This window comes from Podarcis erhardii (genome assembly GCF_964252035.2).
Source record: "Podarcis erhardii genome assembly, chromosome: 14".
NCBI lineage: Eukaryota > Metazoa > Chordata > Lepidosauria > Squamata > Lacertidae > Podarcis > Podarcis erhardii.
Genome location: NC_138503.1, coordinates 47,859,051 through 47,879,450, shown reverse-complemented (window position 1 = coordinate 47,879,450; position 20,400 = coordinate 47,859,051). Strand labels below are relative to the sequence as shown.

Sequence of the window (20,400 nt, the reverse complement as noted above, 5' to 3'; positions counted from 1 at the left end):
TAAAGGACCAGCCTCCGCTGGGCAAAATTTACATTCATTGCTCCACCCACTTTTGCCTCTACCCCTGCCCACCACTTGCATGCGGCCCCTGGACAGCTGCCCTGAAGGGAATTTGGCCCCCTGCGCTGAAAAAAGTTCCCCACCACAGGAATAGCTCTGTTCTGTGTCACCATCCAGCAAACCTCCCTCCATAGGTGAGAAGGAGCCCCTTGCCAATCTCTGTGCCCAGGTTGGTGGATATGAGGAGAGGCAATGCATCAAAAACTGGGGGGTCCCAAGTACTTTGTGCGCCCAGTTGCAAAGCAGCCTCCACCCGCCCTGCTCTGCCCAAATGTCAGCTCCCAGCAACACTTGTAAAATACCAAGGACTTTTGGTCGAAGCTCAGCGGGTCGATCGAGGCGTTGCTCCCTCTTCTGGAGTCCGCAAAGGGGTAGACGGCATCCATGTGCGAGGAACACTTTGGGGTGGGCATGGGCGTGGCAGCAGTGCGCATGATGATCGGCGGGGGCATGCTCCCCTTGCCCTCCAGGTGGCCATTGGGGGTGACGGCGAGAGAGTACATCTTCAGCTCTGGAAGAGGGAAAAGCTCTTGTCAAGGGCATGGACACAGTGGCCAAATTCTCAGCAGGTGCCTCAGTACGACAGTCGCAGGGGATGTACAATGCTATTCTGACTTATAGCTGGATACTTGAAGCACCTGGACCGAAAGCAGCATTGAAAACTTTCTCAGTTGGATTGCCCCACCCTAAAAGAGAACCACCAAGGATCTAGACATCATGAAGATCTGATGTTCTTTTCCTCACAGAGTGTTTTTCTCCAGTGACAGCTAATGCCTTCTCCAGCAATCAGTGGTGGAAGCAAACAGGCTCCCATTTCCCAACGGCTCTGTGTTTGTAATTTGAATCAGCTGGAGAACAGAACTCGTAATGTCCTGAAATGTCCTCTGTAGGACTTTTAATTTGTCATTGCTTTGTAGGCTGCTTGGTTTGTGATACACAATCACACTTTGTGTACAGTGGAACCTCGGTTGTCGAACGTAATCCATTCCGGAAGACCGTTCGACTTCTGAAACGTTTGACAACCGAGGCGCAATTGCCAGTCGGCAAAATCCACTGACAAAATGGAGAAACACACCTCGACTTCTGAGGCGCGTTCGAAAATGGAAGCATTCACTTCTGGGTTGTCGGCATTTGAAAGCTGAAATGTTTGACTTCCAAAGCGTTTGACAACCGAGGTTCCACTGTATGTCATTTTTTGGAATTTTATAATCGAATGTTATCATATTTATATTGCTTTTACATAAACCGCTTAGAGGATTTTTATGACAGTGAAAGGTAGAAATCTGGGGTGGGGATTTTCATACAAAGCTGATAGGGAAACCCCCTGGGGTGTTTGTAAGTTAGAAGGCAGGCTGAGGGCACACTAGGTTGGATTGGGCAGTACCTCAATCACCTCAATGGACCTGTAGGTTCCCCACCATGGGAATGGCATCCCAGCTTACCAGAAGCACGGAGTTCCTTCAGCTTCTCAATCTCTTCCTCAAAGTTGATGGATGTCTTGTCCTCATCGGTGTCAGATCTGTTGGCATCGCCCTGTTGGAGGGAAAGTTGGAGAGAAACTGAATTAATTTGCAATGCTGAACTCAGCAGTGGCTGGCACCTATAAGAGACTGCTAAGATGCAAGGCAGGAGGCCAACAGCAGGTGGCGCAAGTGTCCATAAAAGGTCAGAGCCGGAGCCATAGGTGCCATATCGTGCCAAAGATTGTGGGTGCCCGCAACGAAGGGTTCCAACTTTGCCCATTGACTTTGTGGGCGCCCAGCCCCACAAATAGATTATTGTGGGTGCTGTAGGACCTGCGGCCCCCTGTCCAGAGCCAATTGCAGGCAGGTCCAACTGATTCTAGTTTCATCTCCATCCTCCTTTCTACAAGGGCAACTGTGAGATGGAAGAGAAGGAGGAAGCTGACAGCTGAGATGGCAAGCAAGTGGCCCCTGGCTCAGACGGGAATGTGACAATTGGACTGAGCACGGTTCCCCACCACCCTGTTTTGGACACTGGATTTAATGGCCTTGCAGCGCCCCTTTAAATGGCCGTGTGTATGACTTCAGTTCTGAAGGTCAGCATTAAGCATTTTCTTTTACCTGTCTATGCAGCCATTCCATACAGGTGATGGCGGGGGGGGGGGGCAAGGAGAGAATACTCTGAGCATGCACAGTTTTGGATGGTAAACTCACTTAAATCATAGTGCAAGCGGGGGCTACAGGAAGAAGCAATTCGCCTATGAGGAAAGGTCGCAGTGTCTGGAGGTTTTTAGTTTAAGTAAGAGGCAACATCTTAAAAAGCAGAGACATCACCTTGCCAACAAAGGTCTGTATAGTTAAAGCTATGGTTTTCCCAGTAGTGATGTATGGAAGTGAGAGCTGGACCATCAAGAAGGCTGATCGCCGAAGAATTGATGCTTTTGAATTATGGTGCTGGAGGAGACTCTTGAGAGTCCCATGGACTGCAAGAAGATCAAACCTCTCCATTCTGAAGGAAATCAGCCCTGAGCGCTCACTGGAAGGACAGATCGTGAAGCTGAGGCTCCAATACTTTGGCCACCTCATGAGAAGAGAAGACTCCCTGGAAAAGACCCTGATGTTGGGAAAGATGGAGGGCACAAGGAGAAGGGGAGACAGAGGACGAGATGGTGGGACAGTGTTCTCGAAGCTACCAGCATGAGTTTGACCAAACTGCGGGAGGCAGTGGAAGAAAGGAGTGCCTGCCGTGCTCTGGTCCATGGGGTCATGAAGAGTTGGACACAACTAAACAACTAAACAACAAGAGACAACATGGTGGATGTTTATAAAACTAAGCATGTCATGGAAAAAGAAGATCGAGAAAAGTTTCTCTCGCTGACTAGAACTCATGGACCTCCGGCGAAACTGAATGTTAGAAGAATCGGGACAAATAAAATAAAGGATGCCTTCATGCAGAGTGTAGTTGATCCAGTAGGATCTCCGTGTGTTCCGAAGAAAAGAGAGTTTGCTTCTGCTAGCCTTGGGACTAAACACTTTCTTGGGATCAAGCACCATTTTGCTGCTAGAAAGGATAATAGATACATTTTTCTAAATGCCAAAGCAATAAGATGATCTTCTGTTACCAGGTGGTGGCCTGCCAGCAGCCTCCTGACTAGAAAACGTTTCTAAGAATAATCCTCCAACACTGGAAAGGCCAAGCGTGGAAAACTGGATACAAGAACTGCTGCGTCTAGCAAGCCATGAGAAAACCCTGCTCTATAAACTGCATGAAAATACTAGCTTCCAAGAGATTTGGAGCGCATTTTTGGAACTCTCCACGTCACACAATGCCCACAACTAGGAGAACTGGGAGGCACAACGCAGGGATGTAAATGTCTGCATCTTAAGCATTTTTAATCTACGCTGTGAGCTGAGCCTGGACACTCATTTCTCCTAAACCTTATCAGAGCTGGTGAACCTGAACAGTGGATGACACACCAAACTACTAGACATCGGAAATAAAAATGCTGTAATAACAAAAACAACATCAAAGGGCTCAAGGACTTTAAAAGACGATTAGACAAATTCATGGATGTAACGGGAGAGGATTTACCCCAGCAAATTATTCATCAAAATTACAAATACCCAAATACAGACGGTCATTTACCCTCGCTAGATTCAATGTGCTGCCATCTGCCTTATTGCAGGGCAGATTCGAGGGTAAACCATACGTGGAACAAATCTGCCCTGGCAGCTTGATGGAGGTAGAAACTGTCTCTCATGTCTTGTTACGCTGCCGTTTCTACGGGGATATACCCTTGGTATTTAGCAATCCTGTTATACAAAAATCTCCAAATGGGTCCGAACTCCAATGTCTAAAACTCCTGGTAGAGGACAAGGATCTAGAGATCACGCTAAGGGTGGCCAAATTCTGTGCGACTGCCATAAAACTCAGCGGACAAGCAGTACTACCAAAATGATTAAGGTTTTAAATGACAACTTTAGGTTATATTTTAGTGATCAAGATTTAATGTATATTTTTTTAACTGCTGTTTTTTAACTGCTGAATTGCCTCTGTTAAACCAAATTGCAATTCAATGTGTTCCTGTTGTGTTTTATGATTTTTCTGATATTGTAAGTGAGCCGGAACTGGTCTGTGACCGTAATAATAAAATTCATTCATTCATTCATTCATTCATTCATTCATGGGTGAGAAGGCCCATTGGGGCTCTGCAATACCTCCATTGTTGGAGGGAGCAATACGTCTGAAAACCAGTTGCTGGAAGTCACAGGAGGGGAGTCTTGAGTTCAGATCCTGCTTGGAGAAAGCGTGTTCTCATTCATAGAGAGCACGTGTTGCGGTGGGGTCTGGAAGACCACCCCTCTGTTGCTGGGCAGGTTAGTTTGGATGACCCGTGATTGGGCGGTTGGGTTGTTGGGAAAATTTTGGTGTTGCCATTTTGGGGGTTGGACCAAAGGTTATAAATTGAAGTCACACAGCTCTGATTGGGTACTTTGCTGTGTGCACCGGATCACCCGCCCACCCTCCCTAATTTTTGGAATCTTGGTTGACCTTGCTATGCCTGTCATGTAGTCGCCTGCTTTTGGGGCAGGAGCCTGGTAGGAGTTTTGTCCATTTGGCTGATTGGCTGGTGCCATTTGGTTTTTGCCTACTGCATAGCAAATGGTCACAGCTTGTAAGGTTGTGGTTAAAGGTAAAGGGACCCCTGACCGTTACGTCCAGTTGTGGCCGACTCTGGGGTTGCGGCGCTCATCTCGCTTTACTGGCCGTGGGAGCCGGCATACAGCTTGCGGGTCATGTGGCCAGCATGACTAAGCCGCTTCTGGCGAACCAGAGCAGCGCACAGAAACGCCGTTTACCTTCCCGCCAGAGTGGTACCTATTTATCTACTTGCACTTTGATGTGCTTTTGAACTGCTAGGTTGGCAGGAACAGGGACCGAGCAACAGGAGCTCACCCCGTCCGTCGTGGGGATTCGAACCGCCGACCTTCTGATCGGCAAGTCCTAGGCTCTGTGGTTTAACCCACAGCACCACCCGCGTCCCTTAAGGTTGCGGTTAGGCATTGGTTAAAAAATTGGTTGGTGGAGGGGTATGCGTTGGCTGTGCCTGCCCCTCCAATGCTGCTGCGGAAAGGGAATTCTGTTAAAGGAATCCAGGGGCTTGCAATTCTTTCGTCCATACCCCTGAAGGGGGCTTAGGGCTGTACAAGCCCCAGGGAGCATGGGGGGGGATGAGGGTCTGGTGCCCGGCTCCATGCTCTCCCCAATATTGTTTTCCCTTACTGGCTTTTGCTGGAAGTCAGTTCTGTCCATAGGCATGGGGACAGATAGTCATAACCAATGCCTAAGCAACCATTCATATTTATGTATTTTAATAAAGTTGTGGCCAAAATTATGCCAAAAACCTTAAATAAAAATTATGTGTGAAGTGTGAATTATTTGGGGGTGGATTGGAGGACCTCGACACGCAACAGCCTTGACCAAAGGTGTCATGGGCTTTGAAGACACTTGAACCCAGGACGCAAGGGAGAAACGTGCTAGGACGAAGGCACGCTTGGCAAATCCACACCGTGATCAACTCCCGCCAGGAAACCAATGTCCCCACTGTGGAAGGACGTGTGGATCCAGAACTGGCCTCCACAGCCACCTATGGACTCATTGTTAAAACTGTGTTTATGGAAGACAATCTTACTCGGCTACGAGGGATCGCCAAAGAAGAAGCAGGTTCCCCACAAGCATTTGGCTGGCTCCTGTAAGAACAGGATGCTGGACTAGATGGGCCATTGGCCTGATCCAGGAAGCTCATCTTATGTTTTATGTGTTGGCAAGCAACCAAGGAATCAGGGGCAATTGGCAGGCCTCCAGCTGGCTGCAGCCCACTGGCCGGTGTGCCAGTCCTTGTTGCAGCATCTGCGACCCACAGCTTCAAAAGCTGGAGCATCTCAGCAGAGATAACGCACAAACAGAAGTGGCAGGAGCATAGCTGTCAACTTACAGATTTGAAAATAAGGGACCAGCAGCCTCGAAAATAAGGGATCAGCAGCCAAAATAAGGGATTTTCCAAGCACAGGTATGTTCAACTTCTGAGCCGCTCCAAGCCAGAGGTAGAAAGCCCAGCCAGCAGCCAAACGAAGCCTCAAGCCTCAAGGAAAACCACTTTCATCTCTCCGCTGGGAAGCGCTGAGCAAAGGCGAGTCCCCAGGCAACACAGCCAATTTGATCAGGACAAGGCATGCAAGCTCCACCACCCAGTCATTCTTAGACTTCTTATTGGGTGAGCAACGCAGCCAAGCAACACAGTTGGAGCCTCCCTCCTCCCTGGCTGGCAGGGAGGGAGGGAGAGGAGCTGCTTCCTTTGAAACCTGGGAAATTTAAGGGACATCATCAATAAGGGATAGCAGCGGGACATGGCGCTGGGATAAGGGACTGTCCCGCCAAATAAGGGACGCTTGACAGCTATGGGCAGGAGAGGTAGTGTAAGCGTATTTACAAGCAGGTTATTCAGCAAACAGCAGGACAAAAGGAAACATGTCTGATCCCTTTCGTGTCCAAATCAAGACAGCATAAGGAAAAGCTATACACAAACAGAAGTTCCCAGCAAGCTGTGCTGGAGTGTAAACAGACATGTGACACACAACAATCATGCCTGTTCCTTAAGGTGGAACGGAATATCCCAACATTATGATGGGCAGAAGGAAGGAGGGGAGCTGGGAGGCAGCGGGGGTGGGGTGGGGAGGGAATCAGCCAGTGGCTGATTTTTTTTGGGGGGGGGGGTCAACTTTCCTACAGTGGTGCCCCGCAAGACGAATGCCTCGCAAGATGGAAAACCCGCTAGACGAAAGGGTTTTCCGTTTTGGAGGCGCTTCGCAAAACGAATTTCCCTATGGGCTTGCTTCGCAAGACGAAATGTCTTGCGAGTTCCTGCGGGTTTCCCCCCTCCCCCCTTTTCCTAAGCCGCTAAGCCGCTTATCAGCTGATCCGCTAAAAGCCGCTAAACCGCTAATAGCGCTAATCCGCTAAGCTGTCAATGGGCTTGCTTCGCAAGATGAAAAAACCGCTATACAAAGAGCCTCACGGAATAGATTCTTTTCGTCTTGCGAGGCAACACTGTATGTACAATCTGTACTTGACCTCTTTTGCAACCTTTTATTTTGAAATCTTTTAAGATAATATTTGAGTTTCCTGTTAATTACGTTGCTTCGAACTTGTACTTTATAATTTCACTTCCTCCAGTAACGTTTTCTTCTGGCTTGTTTCATTTGATGTTTTAATGTGGGTTGTAAACAGCTTTGATACCCCCCCCCTTAAAAATATACGGCGCTGTAGAAATGAAATGAAAAATAATAACGAATAATAATCCCGTTCAACCAAAATCTGCTTTGTTGCCACCGATCAGTTTCAGACCCCTCACCCTGGTTATGAAATTTAGATTCAAGGGAGGGAGCACACAGAATATACAGGCAGAACTGCCTCTAGATTCAACTTGTTCAATCTTCCTTCTGAATGAAGCTAAAGGAAGAGGGAGAACAGATGGCTTTGGCACTTTTTTCCCTGGAAATCTTTTGTGCTACCAAATGAATAATTCAGGGGGTTTTTTTAGGGGAAAAAACTTTTATGTACATTTAAATCACAGCCTGTAACAGCTCCAATAGGAGCCATTAGCCGCCAGCAACAAAGCACATCCCCCTTTCCCCTTTCTTTCTGGGTCTATAATTACATATTTATGGATAACCTCATGCAAGGCCGCCAATTCCCAGCTTTGTATATGCACACCATTAACACAGACAGGAAATTGGAGGATCTGGAAGAGAGTCCTTCATCTTACGCAATACGTTATTTTGCTGAATGAAATTAATGCATCGCAATTCTTTCTCTTTGCCTCCTCTAAAAAGTGGGGTAGGAGATAGAAGCTCAGGTTCTGAGTTAGCATGTCTGATGTCGGGGTTAGGGAACTACAGTGGTACCTCGGGTTAAGTATTTAATTAGTTCCGGAGGTCCGTTCTTAACCTGAAACTGTTCTTAACCTGAAGCACCACTTTAGCTAATGGGGCCTCCTGCTGCCGCCGCGCCGCCGAAGCACGATTTCTGTTCTTATCCTGAAGCAAAGTTCTTAACCTGAAGCACTATTTCTGGGTTAGCGGAGTGTGTAATCTGATGCGTATGTAACCTGAAGTGTATGTAACCCGAGGTACCACTGTAGTGGTCACCCAGATGTTGCAGGATACAAGACTGACGATCAGGAACGACAGGAGTTGCAATGCAGCAACATCTGGATGGCAACACATTGGCCAGTCCCGGAAGATGACAGACAGACAGCTGTGTGAGTTTGCTCTCAGTCATGAGCTTCATGGCTTATCACAGGAGCCTATACAACACAAAACACTGTTGCTGTATGTAGGTTTTATTTTATTTGTTTTTTTATCTTATATTTTGGAAATTTACATCCAGGTTTTTTTCTTTAATTTTTTTGGGGGCCCCCAAGAGAGTGGGGCCCTAAGCTATAGCTTGTTTAGCTTATACAGTGGTGCCTCGCAAGACGAAATTAATTTGTTCCGCGAGTTGCTTCGTCTTGCGATTTTTTCATCTTGCGGAGCGCGGATTCCCCGGGTATTAACGGCTTTAAGAAAAAGGAAGCAAACTCGCAAGACGTTTTCGTCTTGCGAAGCAAGCCCATAGGGAAATTCGTCTTGCGAAGCACCTCGAAAAACGGAAAACCCTTTTGTCTAGAGAGTTTTTTGTCTTGCGAGGCATTCGTCTTGCGGGGCACCACTGTACATAAATCCTGCACTGGGCATCCTATTAGGGGAAAGTGTGCATCACTGCATGCTTTTCACACAATGAGGAACAGTGACCGGTGCAACCCACTATGGAAATGTCAACCAGCCATTTTGGGCTACCTGCTAACTAAGGAGCCATTGGCCAGAAACCCTGATAAGAAATGCCTCCATCTATGTTCCCCCAGGTTCTTCAGCCATCTTTCTCCCTCCCCACCCTCGAATAAAATTTGGACACCAACCCATTTGGCCAATGCCAAATGTCCAGCGTGATTCTTTGTTCTACCCATGCTGCTGATGGAGGCTAAATTCACATTTTAAGACCCTACGCTGCCCTCTCGTCGTCGCCCTCCTGGATGCTCAGATGCAATTGACCAGTCCAGTGCCTGCCTGGCAGCCAGCCCTTTCTTAGATGTGTCCATCAATCCCAGTCAAAGAGTTTGGTGCCAAAACTGATGTGCCAGAGAACAGGCGGGTGACTGGAGACAATACACAGCTGCTGGTATGGCAGAACTGTCCAATTTTTTATATATATATTATTATTATTTAGGAAAAGCCAGCCATTGTAGAAATGCAAATGGAAGCTATGAGTGACAGCTAGGGCCACCCTCTTCCCAGAAAATCTGGGCTGCTTTCCCAAATATATGTTTGTATATCCAACCTCTGCCCCCACCCATCTCTGATGTGAACACAGCTGAGGACCAGATTTCAGCATAAGCTCCAGCACTGGCTCAGAAGACACTCTGGCAAAGAGCTGGACATTAATTCAAAATGGATTTAAACTCAGCTTAATGGCTACTAGCCATGGTGGGGATTTCTCCTTCCACTGTCAGTAGTGCTTCTGAGTATCAGTTGCTCTTTGACTCAGGTCCTGCTTGCAGCCTTCTGCATCCAGGGCAGCTGTCTACCAGCTCCATCTGGTATGCAGGCTGAGACCCTACCTGTGTCAGGAGTTCAGCCTACGCTTGAGTAGGACCCTGATAGAGACACGTGCCCGACTGGCATGTTCTCTTCCTCCTGGTCAATCGTTCGGGAGCTTCAAAAGCTTTCTTCTGCCTGAACATCACAGCGACCGATGCCAACCGACACCGACGCACTTAGGGATCCACAGAGTTTGCGCATCATGCGTGACAGACCTCAGCAACTCAGCATGTTGGCTAATCTACTTTATTTACATATAAACATACACGGAGCTCTGCAACATGGCTCCCTCTCTCTCTAGCATCAGACAGCAAAGAGCAAAAGAACAAAGGACAATAGTCCCACTTCACGGAACACAGTAACACAAACATCCTGTCTCCGTCACTTCCCACTCTGTGGAGTCAAAACATATATCGTCATGTGAAAGACAACAATCCCGTGACTGCAATCACGGAGCAGGAATTCTAATAACCTGCCCACAGACTGTCTTGCCAGAGTGGTGCATGTTCTGGTTATCTCTCACTTGGACTACTGCAATGCGCTCTACATGGGGCTGCCTTTGAAGGTGACCTGGAAACTACAACTAATCCAGAATGCGGCAGCTAGACTAGTGGCTGGAAGTGGCCGCCGAGACCACATAACACCGGTCCTGAAAGACCTACATTGGCTCCCAGTATGTTTCCAAGCACAATTCAAAGTATTAGTGCTGATCTTTCAAGCCCTAAATGGCCTTGGCCCTGTAGACCTGAAGGAGCATCTCCACCCCCATCGTTCAGCCTGGTCACTGAGGTCCAGCTTCAAGGGCCTTCTGGCGGTTCCCTCCCTGCAAGATGTGAGGTACAGGGAACCAGGCAGAGGGCCTTCTCAGTGGTGGTGCCTGCCCTGTGGAATGCCCTCCCATCAGATGTCAAGGAAATAAACAACTATCTGACTTTTAGAAGACACCTGAAGGCAGCCCTGTTGAGGGAGGTTTTTAATGTTTGAGGTCTTACTGGGTTTTAACTTGTTGGAAGCTGCCCAGAGTGGCTGGGGCAACACCTAAATAATGTTTTTGGAACTCCCCCCTTTCCCTTTTTTGATTTTAGGTTATCGGGTTAGCAAAACTGAGAAGACTAAACAGGAAGCGTGAGCATCGATAGAACTCAAAGCATTCAAATCCGCTTCAAAATGCTGAAATAAAATTTCCAGGATTTTTTGCTTTGGCTTCTAAGGACTCTTGAGCTGAACATTAATAAAAGCAATGTTCCTCTCACTAATAATACAGATTGATTCCATTGACTAATGGTAGGTTTGCTTTTAAAGGTGATATTAGGAGTTTTTTCTTGCCCCGTCCCTGGTGGCAACTAGCGTTCGCTATAGCTGTGTGGATGTAGAAGGATGTCCTCGTCAAACATGTGTTTAAATTCGCTACGAGGTTGCCACTGGGAGACCGGTCACCAAAGAGGGAAGCCATCCCTAAGGGAAAAGACTCCAGCGGCGTAATCCCAAATGAAATTTGGAGTAAAGGGCCACCAAGCGATGACGTAGAGGCATTCCTGCCCGCCGTAAAGGAGCAGAGTGCCTGGTCGCAGCAGTTTAAGTCAATTAGCCAGCGTGATCTGAGCTAAACTTAACGAAGCCCCTCGCCAGCAAACCGTTCTGCCATTTTTAATTCAATCAGCCGGAGCTAAACGCGCGGGATTCCCTCAAGCAAAACCCCCCCCTCTTCAAAGGAGCTCTAATTGAGGCTTTCTCCCTCACGCAGGCAGACAGCAGCAGCAGCTGCCACCGCCATCAATTCCTTCAGAGCGGCGGCAATTATTGCCCGACAATGGCAAAAGGAGACAGAGGACAATGCAGAGAATCTGATAGTATTGGGGATAGGCCAGGGTTTTCGGCCTCAGATGTTATTTTGGCTAAAAGTAAAAGCACTTGGCAGAGCTTTGACTGGTGTGGTCTAAACCACTGAGCCTCTTGGGCTTGCCGATCAGAAGGTTGGCAGTTCGAATCCTCACGATGGGGTGAGCTCCTGTTGCTCGGTCCCAGCTCCTGCCAACCTAGTAATTCAAAAGCACACCAGGCAGGGTATAAATTATTATTATTATTAATAATAATAATAATATTAATAATGTTTTTCCCTTGAGCATACTAGGAATGTGGAAGCAGCTGCAAAACATGGAATGGCAAAGGAGAATTTGCATCACAACTGAAGCATCATGTTGCCACTTGGCTATCTAAAGTCGCCCCCCCCCCCCGCCCATATGAGGATTAAATCCAGAGTCCGAATTTACCAAGTTGTACTACGGCCTGGTTGGCAAAGGAGGACGTTTCAAGCTGGTCACAGGTTACTCCTTGAGCCACACCCTTTCCCTTTTGTAGACTTCCAGATGTTTTGAAGGATCAGCTCTCAGCTCCCAGGTTTGCAGTTCAGAAGATTTCCAGCTTCTGCCCTGGGCGCCGCCAGTTTAAAGGAGCCCAGCGGTCTGACTCTGTATAAGGCAGCTAGCTTCCGAAGGCTCCGGTGTACGATTTGCATGCATGCTTTGCCTCTGCGGTCTAAGCTGATTAACTTGTGCACTGGGATCGGTAACTCTGAATTAATTCATGCCATGAATAAATGAACGGCGTCTAGCACTGTTTGTTTCAGCTGTGGAGGGGAAAACTCCTGAAAGGTGCATCACAAAGCTTTGTGAAAATATAAGGAATATTGCAAGAATGTAAATATGTTTGAAAAGGTATTTTAAAAGGCGATACTAAATTTTGGGAATGCGTAGTTAAAAATTTAAACATGGATGATTGTCAGAGAAGCTGAGGGAAGTCCAAAAGACAAAAATATGCAATTTGTGAAATTGTTTGGAGATATTTGTGCAAAAATTAATAAAAATTTATTGGGGTAAAAAAAGAAAAGTGCATCAAGAACCTCGCATCCCCTTGAACCCAGTGCTTCAGATAGCAGGGTTACCTGGCACAAAATCTGGCCTTGCACACACACCCACACCCACACACCACAGATACAGGGGTATTTTGACAGTGCCAGCTTGTGAAGTTGAGTAGTCTTGAGATGGACACAATATCAAAGCCTGTCCTGTATCTGTGGACAGCTCCCCATTCAGGGCAAACTTTCGGCTAAGATTCTGGCTTTGACTTGCTCTTCTGTCATGCCTTTTAGTTTACCCAGCCACCTTAGCCCATCCTTTAGTGTGGGGAGCGGGTGGCGCTGTGGTCTAAACCACTGAGCCTCTGGGGCCCACTGATTGGAAGGTCAGCGGTTCGAATCCCCATGACGAGGTGAGCTCCCATTGCTCTGTCCCAGCTCCTGCCAACCTAGCAGTTTGAAAGCATGCCAGGGCAAGTAGATAAATAGTTACCACTGCAGAGGGAAGGTAAACAGCATTTTTGTTCATTCTAGCACTCGTCATTGTGTCCTGTTGCACCAGAAGTGGTTTAGTCATGCTGGCCACATGACCACATACCTGCAGACAAACACCAGCTCCCTCGGCCTGAAGTGAGATGAGCGTTGCAACCCCATAGTTGCCTTTGACTGGACTTAACCATCCAGGGGTCCTTTACCTTTTTTACCATCCTTTTGTCTTGACTTGCCCTTTGCCCTAAAGTTCTGACTTACTTGTCCAGAGCTCCTAATTCCTGGCACCCCTCAGACTCAGCCCTGATAAGGCCCTCTCTCAAATATCCTCCACACTTAAGGGAATCTGCTCTGTAGTGGTATCTTGGTTCTCAAACGCCTTGGTACTCAAACAACTTGGAACCCAAACACTGCAAACCTGGAAGTAAGTGTTCTGCTTTACGAACGTTTTTCAGAAGCCGAACATGCTCTGTTTTGAGTGTTACACTTCCGTTTTCAGCATTACACTGAGGTCTGTCTGGTTTTGCTATTAATTTTGCATTTTTGTTTTTGCGGCTTTTTTGTTTTGTTTTTGTGACTGTGTGGAACCCAGTTCAGCTACTGATTGATTGATTGTGCGACTGCATTGTTTATTGCTTTCATTTTATGGGTCAATGGTCTCGTTGGATAGTAAAATTCATGTTAAATTGCTGTTTTAGGGGTCATTTTTAAAAGTCTGGAACGGATTAATCCATTTTGCATTACTTTCTATGGAAAAGCACGCCTTGGTTTGGGAACGCTTTGGTTTTGGAACGGACTTCTGGAACGGATTAAGCTTGGGAACCAAGGTACCATTGTATTTCCATTTCCCATCTGCAGGTGAAAATGGAACCGATTGTCTGAGAAAGAAACATCCCGAAAACATTCATCCATCCTTCGTCCGCCCTCTCCCCTCCCATCTCTTGAGGACTCATTTCTCATTCTGCACTTGAATCTTTGCGCGGCTAATGCCGATTGAGTATTCTAAAATGGTAAATGGCCGCTCTGTTCTTAAGGAACATGGAAAAGTAATATCTCTCTCCTCTCCCCCCGATGTGATTAAAGCCCTTCTTCTAAGTCATTATTCTTAGCTCAAGCGGGCTGGGTTTAGGTAAGGCTCAACATCATTTCCATAAGCTAATGGCTTCATAAAAGCTCCATGATAAAATATGATATTGAGATGGTTATAATTCTGAGGCTGAAATGGGGATGTAACTCTCACTTAAAACCCAAATGTCGCCATGGATTAGTCCTGGGGGGATGTGGACAGGGGTGTGGCTGGATGTCAAAGCAGATCGGAGCAGATTGCATGCTTGGCATGCAGAAGGTGCCATGCTCAGTTCCCAGCATTTGTGGATAGGGCTGTGAGATACCCTCTGTCTGAAATCCAGGATAACTCTGTAGAGAGTTCTGAATTACGGTAGAAGAAGAAGAAGAGTTTGGATTTGATATCCCGCCTTTCACTCCCTTTAAGGAGTCTCAAAGTGGCCAACATTCTCCTTTCCCTTCCTCCCCCACAACAAACACTCTGTGGGGTGAGTGGGGCTGAGAGACTTCAGAGAAGTGTGACTGGCCCAAGGTCACCCAGCAGCTGCATGTGGAGGAGCGGGGAAGCGAACCCGGTTCCCCAGAATACGAGACTACCGCTCTTAACCACTACACCACACTGGATCTAGATGGAGCAACAGCCTGACTTGGTATACAGTGGTACCTTGGGTTAAGCACTTAATTCGTTCTGGAGGTCTATTCTTAACCTGAAACTATTCTTAACCTGAAGCACCACTTTAGCTAATGGGGCCTCCCGCTGCCGCCGCGCCGCCGGAGCCCAATTTCTGTTCTCATCCTGAAGCAAAGTTCTTAACCCAAGGTACTATTTCTGGGTTAGCAGAGTCTGTAATCTGAAGCGTATGTAACCTGAAGCGTATGTAACCCGAGGTACCACTATATATATATATTACAGTGGTGCTTCGCAAGATGAAAAGAATCCGTTCTGCGATTCTCTTCGTCTAGCGGTTTTTTCGTCTTGCGAAGCAAGCCTATTGACGGCTTAGCGGATTAGCGCTATTAGCGGCTTTTAGTGGCTTATCGGCTTAGCGGATCAGCTGATAAGCGGCTTAGCGGCTTAGAAAAAGGGGGGGGGAGGAAAAAACCCGCAGGAACTCACAAGACATTTTCGTCTTGCGAAGCAAGCCCATAGGGAAATTCGTTTTGCGAAGCGCCTCCAAAACGGAAAACCCTTTCGTCTAGCGGGTTTTCCATCTTGCGAGGTGTTCGTCTTGCGGGGCACCACTGTATTTAAACCACTCTTCTGTATTCAGAACAATGAAGGCTAGGAACTTTCTTAGGGAAGGGTTGTAGCTCAGTAGTAAAGAGAACCTGCTTTCGCATTAAGAACAGCCACTGCCATCCCATGGAGGGAACCCGATCTCAAATCCTGGAGAGCCGTTGTGTGAGAGGGGAAGGGGTTGCTAGGTCAAATTAGCCATATTGATTCATATGCTGTCGGAGGGCTTTGTTGTTGTTTTGTTGGGCTGTAAATAATAATAATAATAATAATAATAATAATAATAATAATAATAATAATAATTTATTTATACCCTGCCCATCTGGCTGGATTTCCCCAGCCACTCTGAGAGGCTTCCAACAAGAGATTAAAAACATGGTAAAACATCAGTCATTAAAAACTTCTCTAAACAGGGCTGCCTTCAGATGTCTTCTAAACGTCAGATAGTTGCTAATTTCTTTGACATCTGATGGGAGGGCGTTCCACAGGGTGGAAGCCACCACCGACAAGGCCCTCTGCCTGGTTCCCTGTAACTTCACTTCTCGCAGTGAGGGAACTGCCAGAAGGCCCTCAGAGAAGGACCTCAGTGTCCGGGCTGAATGATGGGGGTGGAGACACTCCTTCAAGTATATTGGACCGAGGCCATTTAGGGCTTTCAAGGTCAGCACCAACACTTTGAATTGTGCTTGGAAACGTACTGGGAACCAATGTAGGTCTTTCAAGAATGGTGTTATGTAATGTATGTAATAAGGGGGAGCCACACCGGGGTGAAGGTGCCTTCTTTTGTTTGTCCTGTGCTAGTTTCAATTGGTTGGTTAGTTTTTCTAGTAAGGCTAGAAAAACGGTTGGGTACCAGTGGTCCATGTTCACTCCTGACAGGTCCCTCAAGTGTTTAGTTATGTTGCTCCTGGCTGCTGAGAGGAGGGGGCTTGTAAGTTCTTTCTATTGTGAGTGTGCATTATTGTCTTGGAAAAACACACAAACAAAACTCGCTGCCGTCAACTGAAGGTGACCAGCCATTCCTGGGCCCCCCAAATCTTTCTCACTGGCAATGAAAACTAATTAATGAATAGAAAGAGAACCTACCCACATGGTGCTGACACAAAAACCTTGAATAATAATAATAATAATAATAATAATAATAATAATAATAATAATATAATATAATAATAATAATAATAATAATAATAATAATAATAATAATAATTTATTTATACCCCGCCCATCAGGGGTATACAAACACTGTAAAAAATTGGAAGTCTACTACCCCCCCTTCTTTCTCCCCCAACCTCGCACGATCCGTAACATTAGTGTCTCACTTCAAATGTAACTGTAGAACTGTAGAAAGGTCTCTATGAACCGAAAGCAGAGATGCTGCATGCAGTTTTGTTACCCAAGAAAATCTTTAGTAAAAACAATTAAACAAAAATCCTGGAGAGCTGCTGCCAGTCAGTGCAAACAACACCAAATGTGCTGATGAGGCGGGGTAGAAATTTAATAATAAATTAAATAAACCACTAGTGCAGCAACATCAAGAGGGCCAGAGGCTCCTTATCCCCATCGTAGGTGAACGAACCGTCTCTATCAATTCCAGCCACACCTTGTGGCAGGGAGTTCTACAGTTGCCCGGAATTCTGGACACGTTGGGTAACATCCAGGCCGTAACAACCGCCGGTGGTCAAAACCGACATCCGAACTGAATGTTTGGTTTGCTCACTGAGCGAAAAGCCAGGTCACCTGCTTGGTGGGTGTAAGTGGCTGGACTGAGGAACAATGTTTATTACGGTCCAGAGACCCAACAAATCGTTACAAAACAATGCACAATTCAGACAGCCTACCTCCAGGTTAAACAAGCATTTTGTTCAGACTTAAAGATAGGGATCATTGGTTCTTGCAACCACCGATAAAAACTTCGCCACTGCTAATGTCCTAGCGTTTGTCCAGTCTTCCAATAGGAACCTGACATAGTGAGCCTCTGATTTTCCTGGGAAGGTTATTAGCAAGGGTAATATTGGTTCAACCCTGGCTTGCTTGTATTTCGCACAGTGCAGCAAAATATGTTTTATAGAATCAATGTCTTGAGCACAGGAGCAAAGTCTGTCCTGGTAGGGAACTCCTCTCAACCTGCCACTGTGAATATTGAATAAACTACCTGGTAAGAACTCTTCTAGTTTTTCTGCTTCCTGGCACCTTACTGTGAGAGGGATAGGATTCCCTGAAGCCTTGACAGCGGGACTCTTCCCTTACCTCGGCCTGGAAACCCTCCACTAGGATGGCGACCAAGAGGTTGAAAAGGACGTAGTTTCCGAAGGTCATCAGAGCCACGAAATAGAGAGCAGCCCAGGAAGAGGTGGAGGCCATTCCGTTGTACAGAACCACGTTCCAGTCTTCTTGGGTGAGGATCTGCACACAACATGGAGAGAGAGACAGACCAAGGGAACAAGAGATCAGTCCAGAATAGCAGGCTTTTATCTCAGGTGGGGGCTTCTACCAAGACAGAGCCTTTTCTGTGGCTACCCCCAAAGTACAAAGAGGTAGAACAAAGGGTACTGGGAACTGGGTTTCCAACTCCTAAAAGTCCCACACAAGTGATCCACAAAACTTGTCTTGAAGGTAAAATGTATTACATGGATTCCCAGAGGGACTCCCCAGCAAACTTTTGCAACTGTGCAGGTGGTAACATTTAATTTCTGAGCTCAGAACTGAAAGGGAAACACTGAGCTCAAAAACTGAAGGCTGCAAAATGAATATTCGCAAAACATTGCCAGGCAACATCCCTAGAAACTCACTACGAACAGGGCAAGCCTAACCAGGTCTACTCAAAAGCAAGTCCTAACAAATTCATTCCTTACTCGAAGGGGATTAGAATTGCTGTCTAAATTCCACCCCCCAGTACTCCAGCTCTAATCTGAAGGCATGCAGGTGGTCACTTTCTGGGATGAGGAACGGCAACTCCCATGCCTCCATGAGACTCAAGTTTCCAGGAGGATATTGTAGACACAGTGCCTGAAAAAGCTGCTAGGGATCCTTCTGATCAAAAGGATCCATTGCTGGGATTCCCCTTGCTGCCTGTCCTTTGCAATACAGTGGTACCTTGGGTTAAGTACTTAATTCGTACCGGAGGTCCGTTTTTAACCTGAAACTGTTCTTAACCTGAGGCACCACTTTAGCTAATGGGGCCTCCTGCTGCCACTGCGCCACCGCTGCACGATTTCTGTTCTCATCCTGAAGCAAAGTTCTTAACCTGAGATACTATTTCTGGGTTAGCGGAGTCTGTAACCTGAAGCGTCTGTAACCCGAGGTACCACTGTATACACGAGGAGAGACTGCTGGATCAGGTTAAGGGCCCATCTAGTCCAGCATCCTGTTCTCATGGGGGCCAACTAGATGATGATGATAGTAAAATTATTATTATTATTATTATTATTATTATTATTATTATTATTACCTCACCCATCTGGATGGGTTTCCGCAGCCATTCTGGGCAGCTCCCAACAGAACATTAAAAACACGATAAAACATCAACCGTTAAAAACTTCCCTAAACAGGGCTGCCTTCAGATGTCTTCTAAAAGTCAGATAGTTGTTTATTTCCTTGACATCTGACAGGAGGGAGTTCCACAGGGCAGGCGCCACCACCGAGAAGGCCCTCTGCCTGGTTCCCTGTAAGCTCACTTCTCGCAGTGAGGGAACCGCCAGAAGGCCCTCGGCACTGGACTTCACCATCCAGGCTGAACGATGGAGGTGGAGACGCCCCTTCAGATGCTCCCATTAGATGCTCCAATAGGAAACTTGCAAGCAGGCACAGCTCACAACAGCACTCTCTCTGCTTGTGATTCCCAGTCAGAGGCAGAAATTTGCCATGGTGGCTGGTAGCCTCTGATTTGGGATATCAGTGGAAGACAAGAACTCTTTGACCTCAATTAGTCCAGCGTCAGACAAGGCAACCGTCTTCAGAACTGCCACAAAGCTGGAGCGACCCGCCAACAGGGTATTGGCCCAGCAGGGAAGCTATGCTAGCTTGATTTAGCAACATGGCTCCCATTAACCTCAGCTGCAAGAGCTCAACTCCTTTGCCGGATTTATTTACCCGCAAGATTTGCAGTGACAATAGCGGCGGCACCTCCATTAAAATGAGGCAATGGATGGCGCGAACTGTACAACGCCAATGTCAATTTCTCCCGGCAGTCAATTATTTAATCGCCGTCTCTTGTTTACTGAGACAGGTTGGTCTGAGGCGGGCAGAGCCGGTTGTTTTTCTCGTTCTGGAGAAGCTTTTTCAAGTTATTTGTCCTCCAAAGGCCATTTGTGACATGAAGTCTGCCCAGATCTTGTTGTTGGAAAGACAATGTCACTCCTAATGAAGCAGGGCAGGTCTGTTTTGCCCCCCAGTGTACAAGAACAACAGCTGTGGTAGTTCAGGCCCAAAACATCTGCTCAGTGCAGCAAACTGCTTCCGATTGTAGTCAGCCAGGGTCTCTGAGCAGGGCAGGAAGGCATCAGAGCCCTCTTAGGCTGTTGTTCCATGTCACTACGTAAAGGTAAAGGGATCCCTGACCATTAGGTCCAGTCGTGGACAACTCTGGGGTTGTGGTGCTCATCTTGCTTTATCGGCTGAGGGAGCCAGCGTACAGCTTCCGGGTCATGTGGCCAGCATGACTAAGCCACTTCTGGCGAACCAGAGCAGCGCACGGAAACGCCGTTTACCTTCCTGCTAGAGCGGTACCTATTTATCTACTTGCATTGGCATGCTTTCGAACTGCTAGGTTGGCAGGAGCAGGGACCGAGCAACGGGAGCTCACCCCGATCGGCAAGTCCTAGGCTCTGTGGCTTAACCCACAGCACCACCTGTGTCCCCTCAGCGAAGAGTAAAGAGGAAGAGGGAGTGTTTTCTTAAGAAAAGCACGTAGGAACTTCTCAATTCTTGCCAGGTTTGTGGGGGTGTCTTGGCTCGCTCTCTCATGCTGCAAGGCATGTTGCAGCACAAATGGGGGCAGGCAGGGGCTGTAGCTCAGTGGCAGAACATCTGCTTTGCAC

The 20,400-nt window shown here is 47.2% G+C and overlaps 1 protein-coding gene across 3 annotated transcripts in view; it reads right to left on the bottom strand.

Moving 5' to 3' along the window:
- The window catches only part of CACNA1H (calcium voltage-gated channel subunit alpha1 H), a 375,780-nt gene that overhangs the window by 62,922 nt on the left and 292,458 nt on the right, over positions 1–20,400 (bottom strand). For all 3 annotated transcript variants that reach the window (XM_081839451.1, XM_081839453.1, XM_081839452.1), the window contains exons 14-16: positions 17,612–17,767; positions 1,503–1,593; positions 363–571 (exon numbers count right to left, since the gene is read on the bottom strand). In XM_081839451.1, coding sequence (XP_081695577.1) covers positions 363–571; positions 1,503–1,593; positions 17,612–17,767 — 456 coding nt within the window. The remainder of the gene's footprint in view (positions 1–362; positions 572–1,502; positions 1,594–17,611; positions 17,768–20,400) is intronic.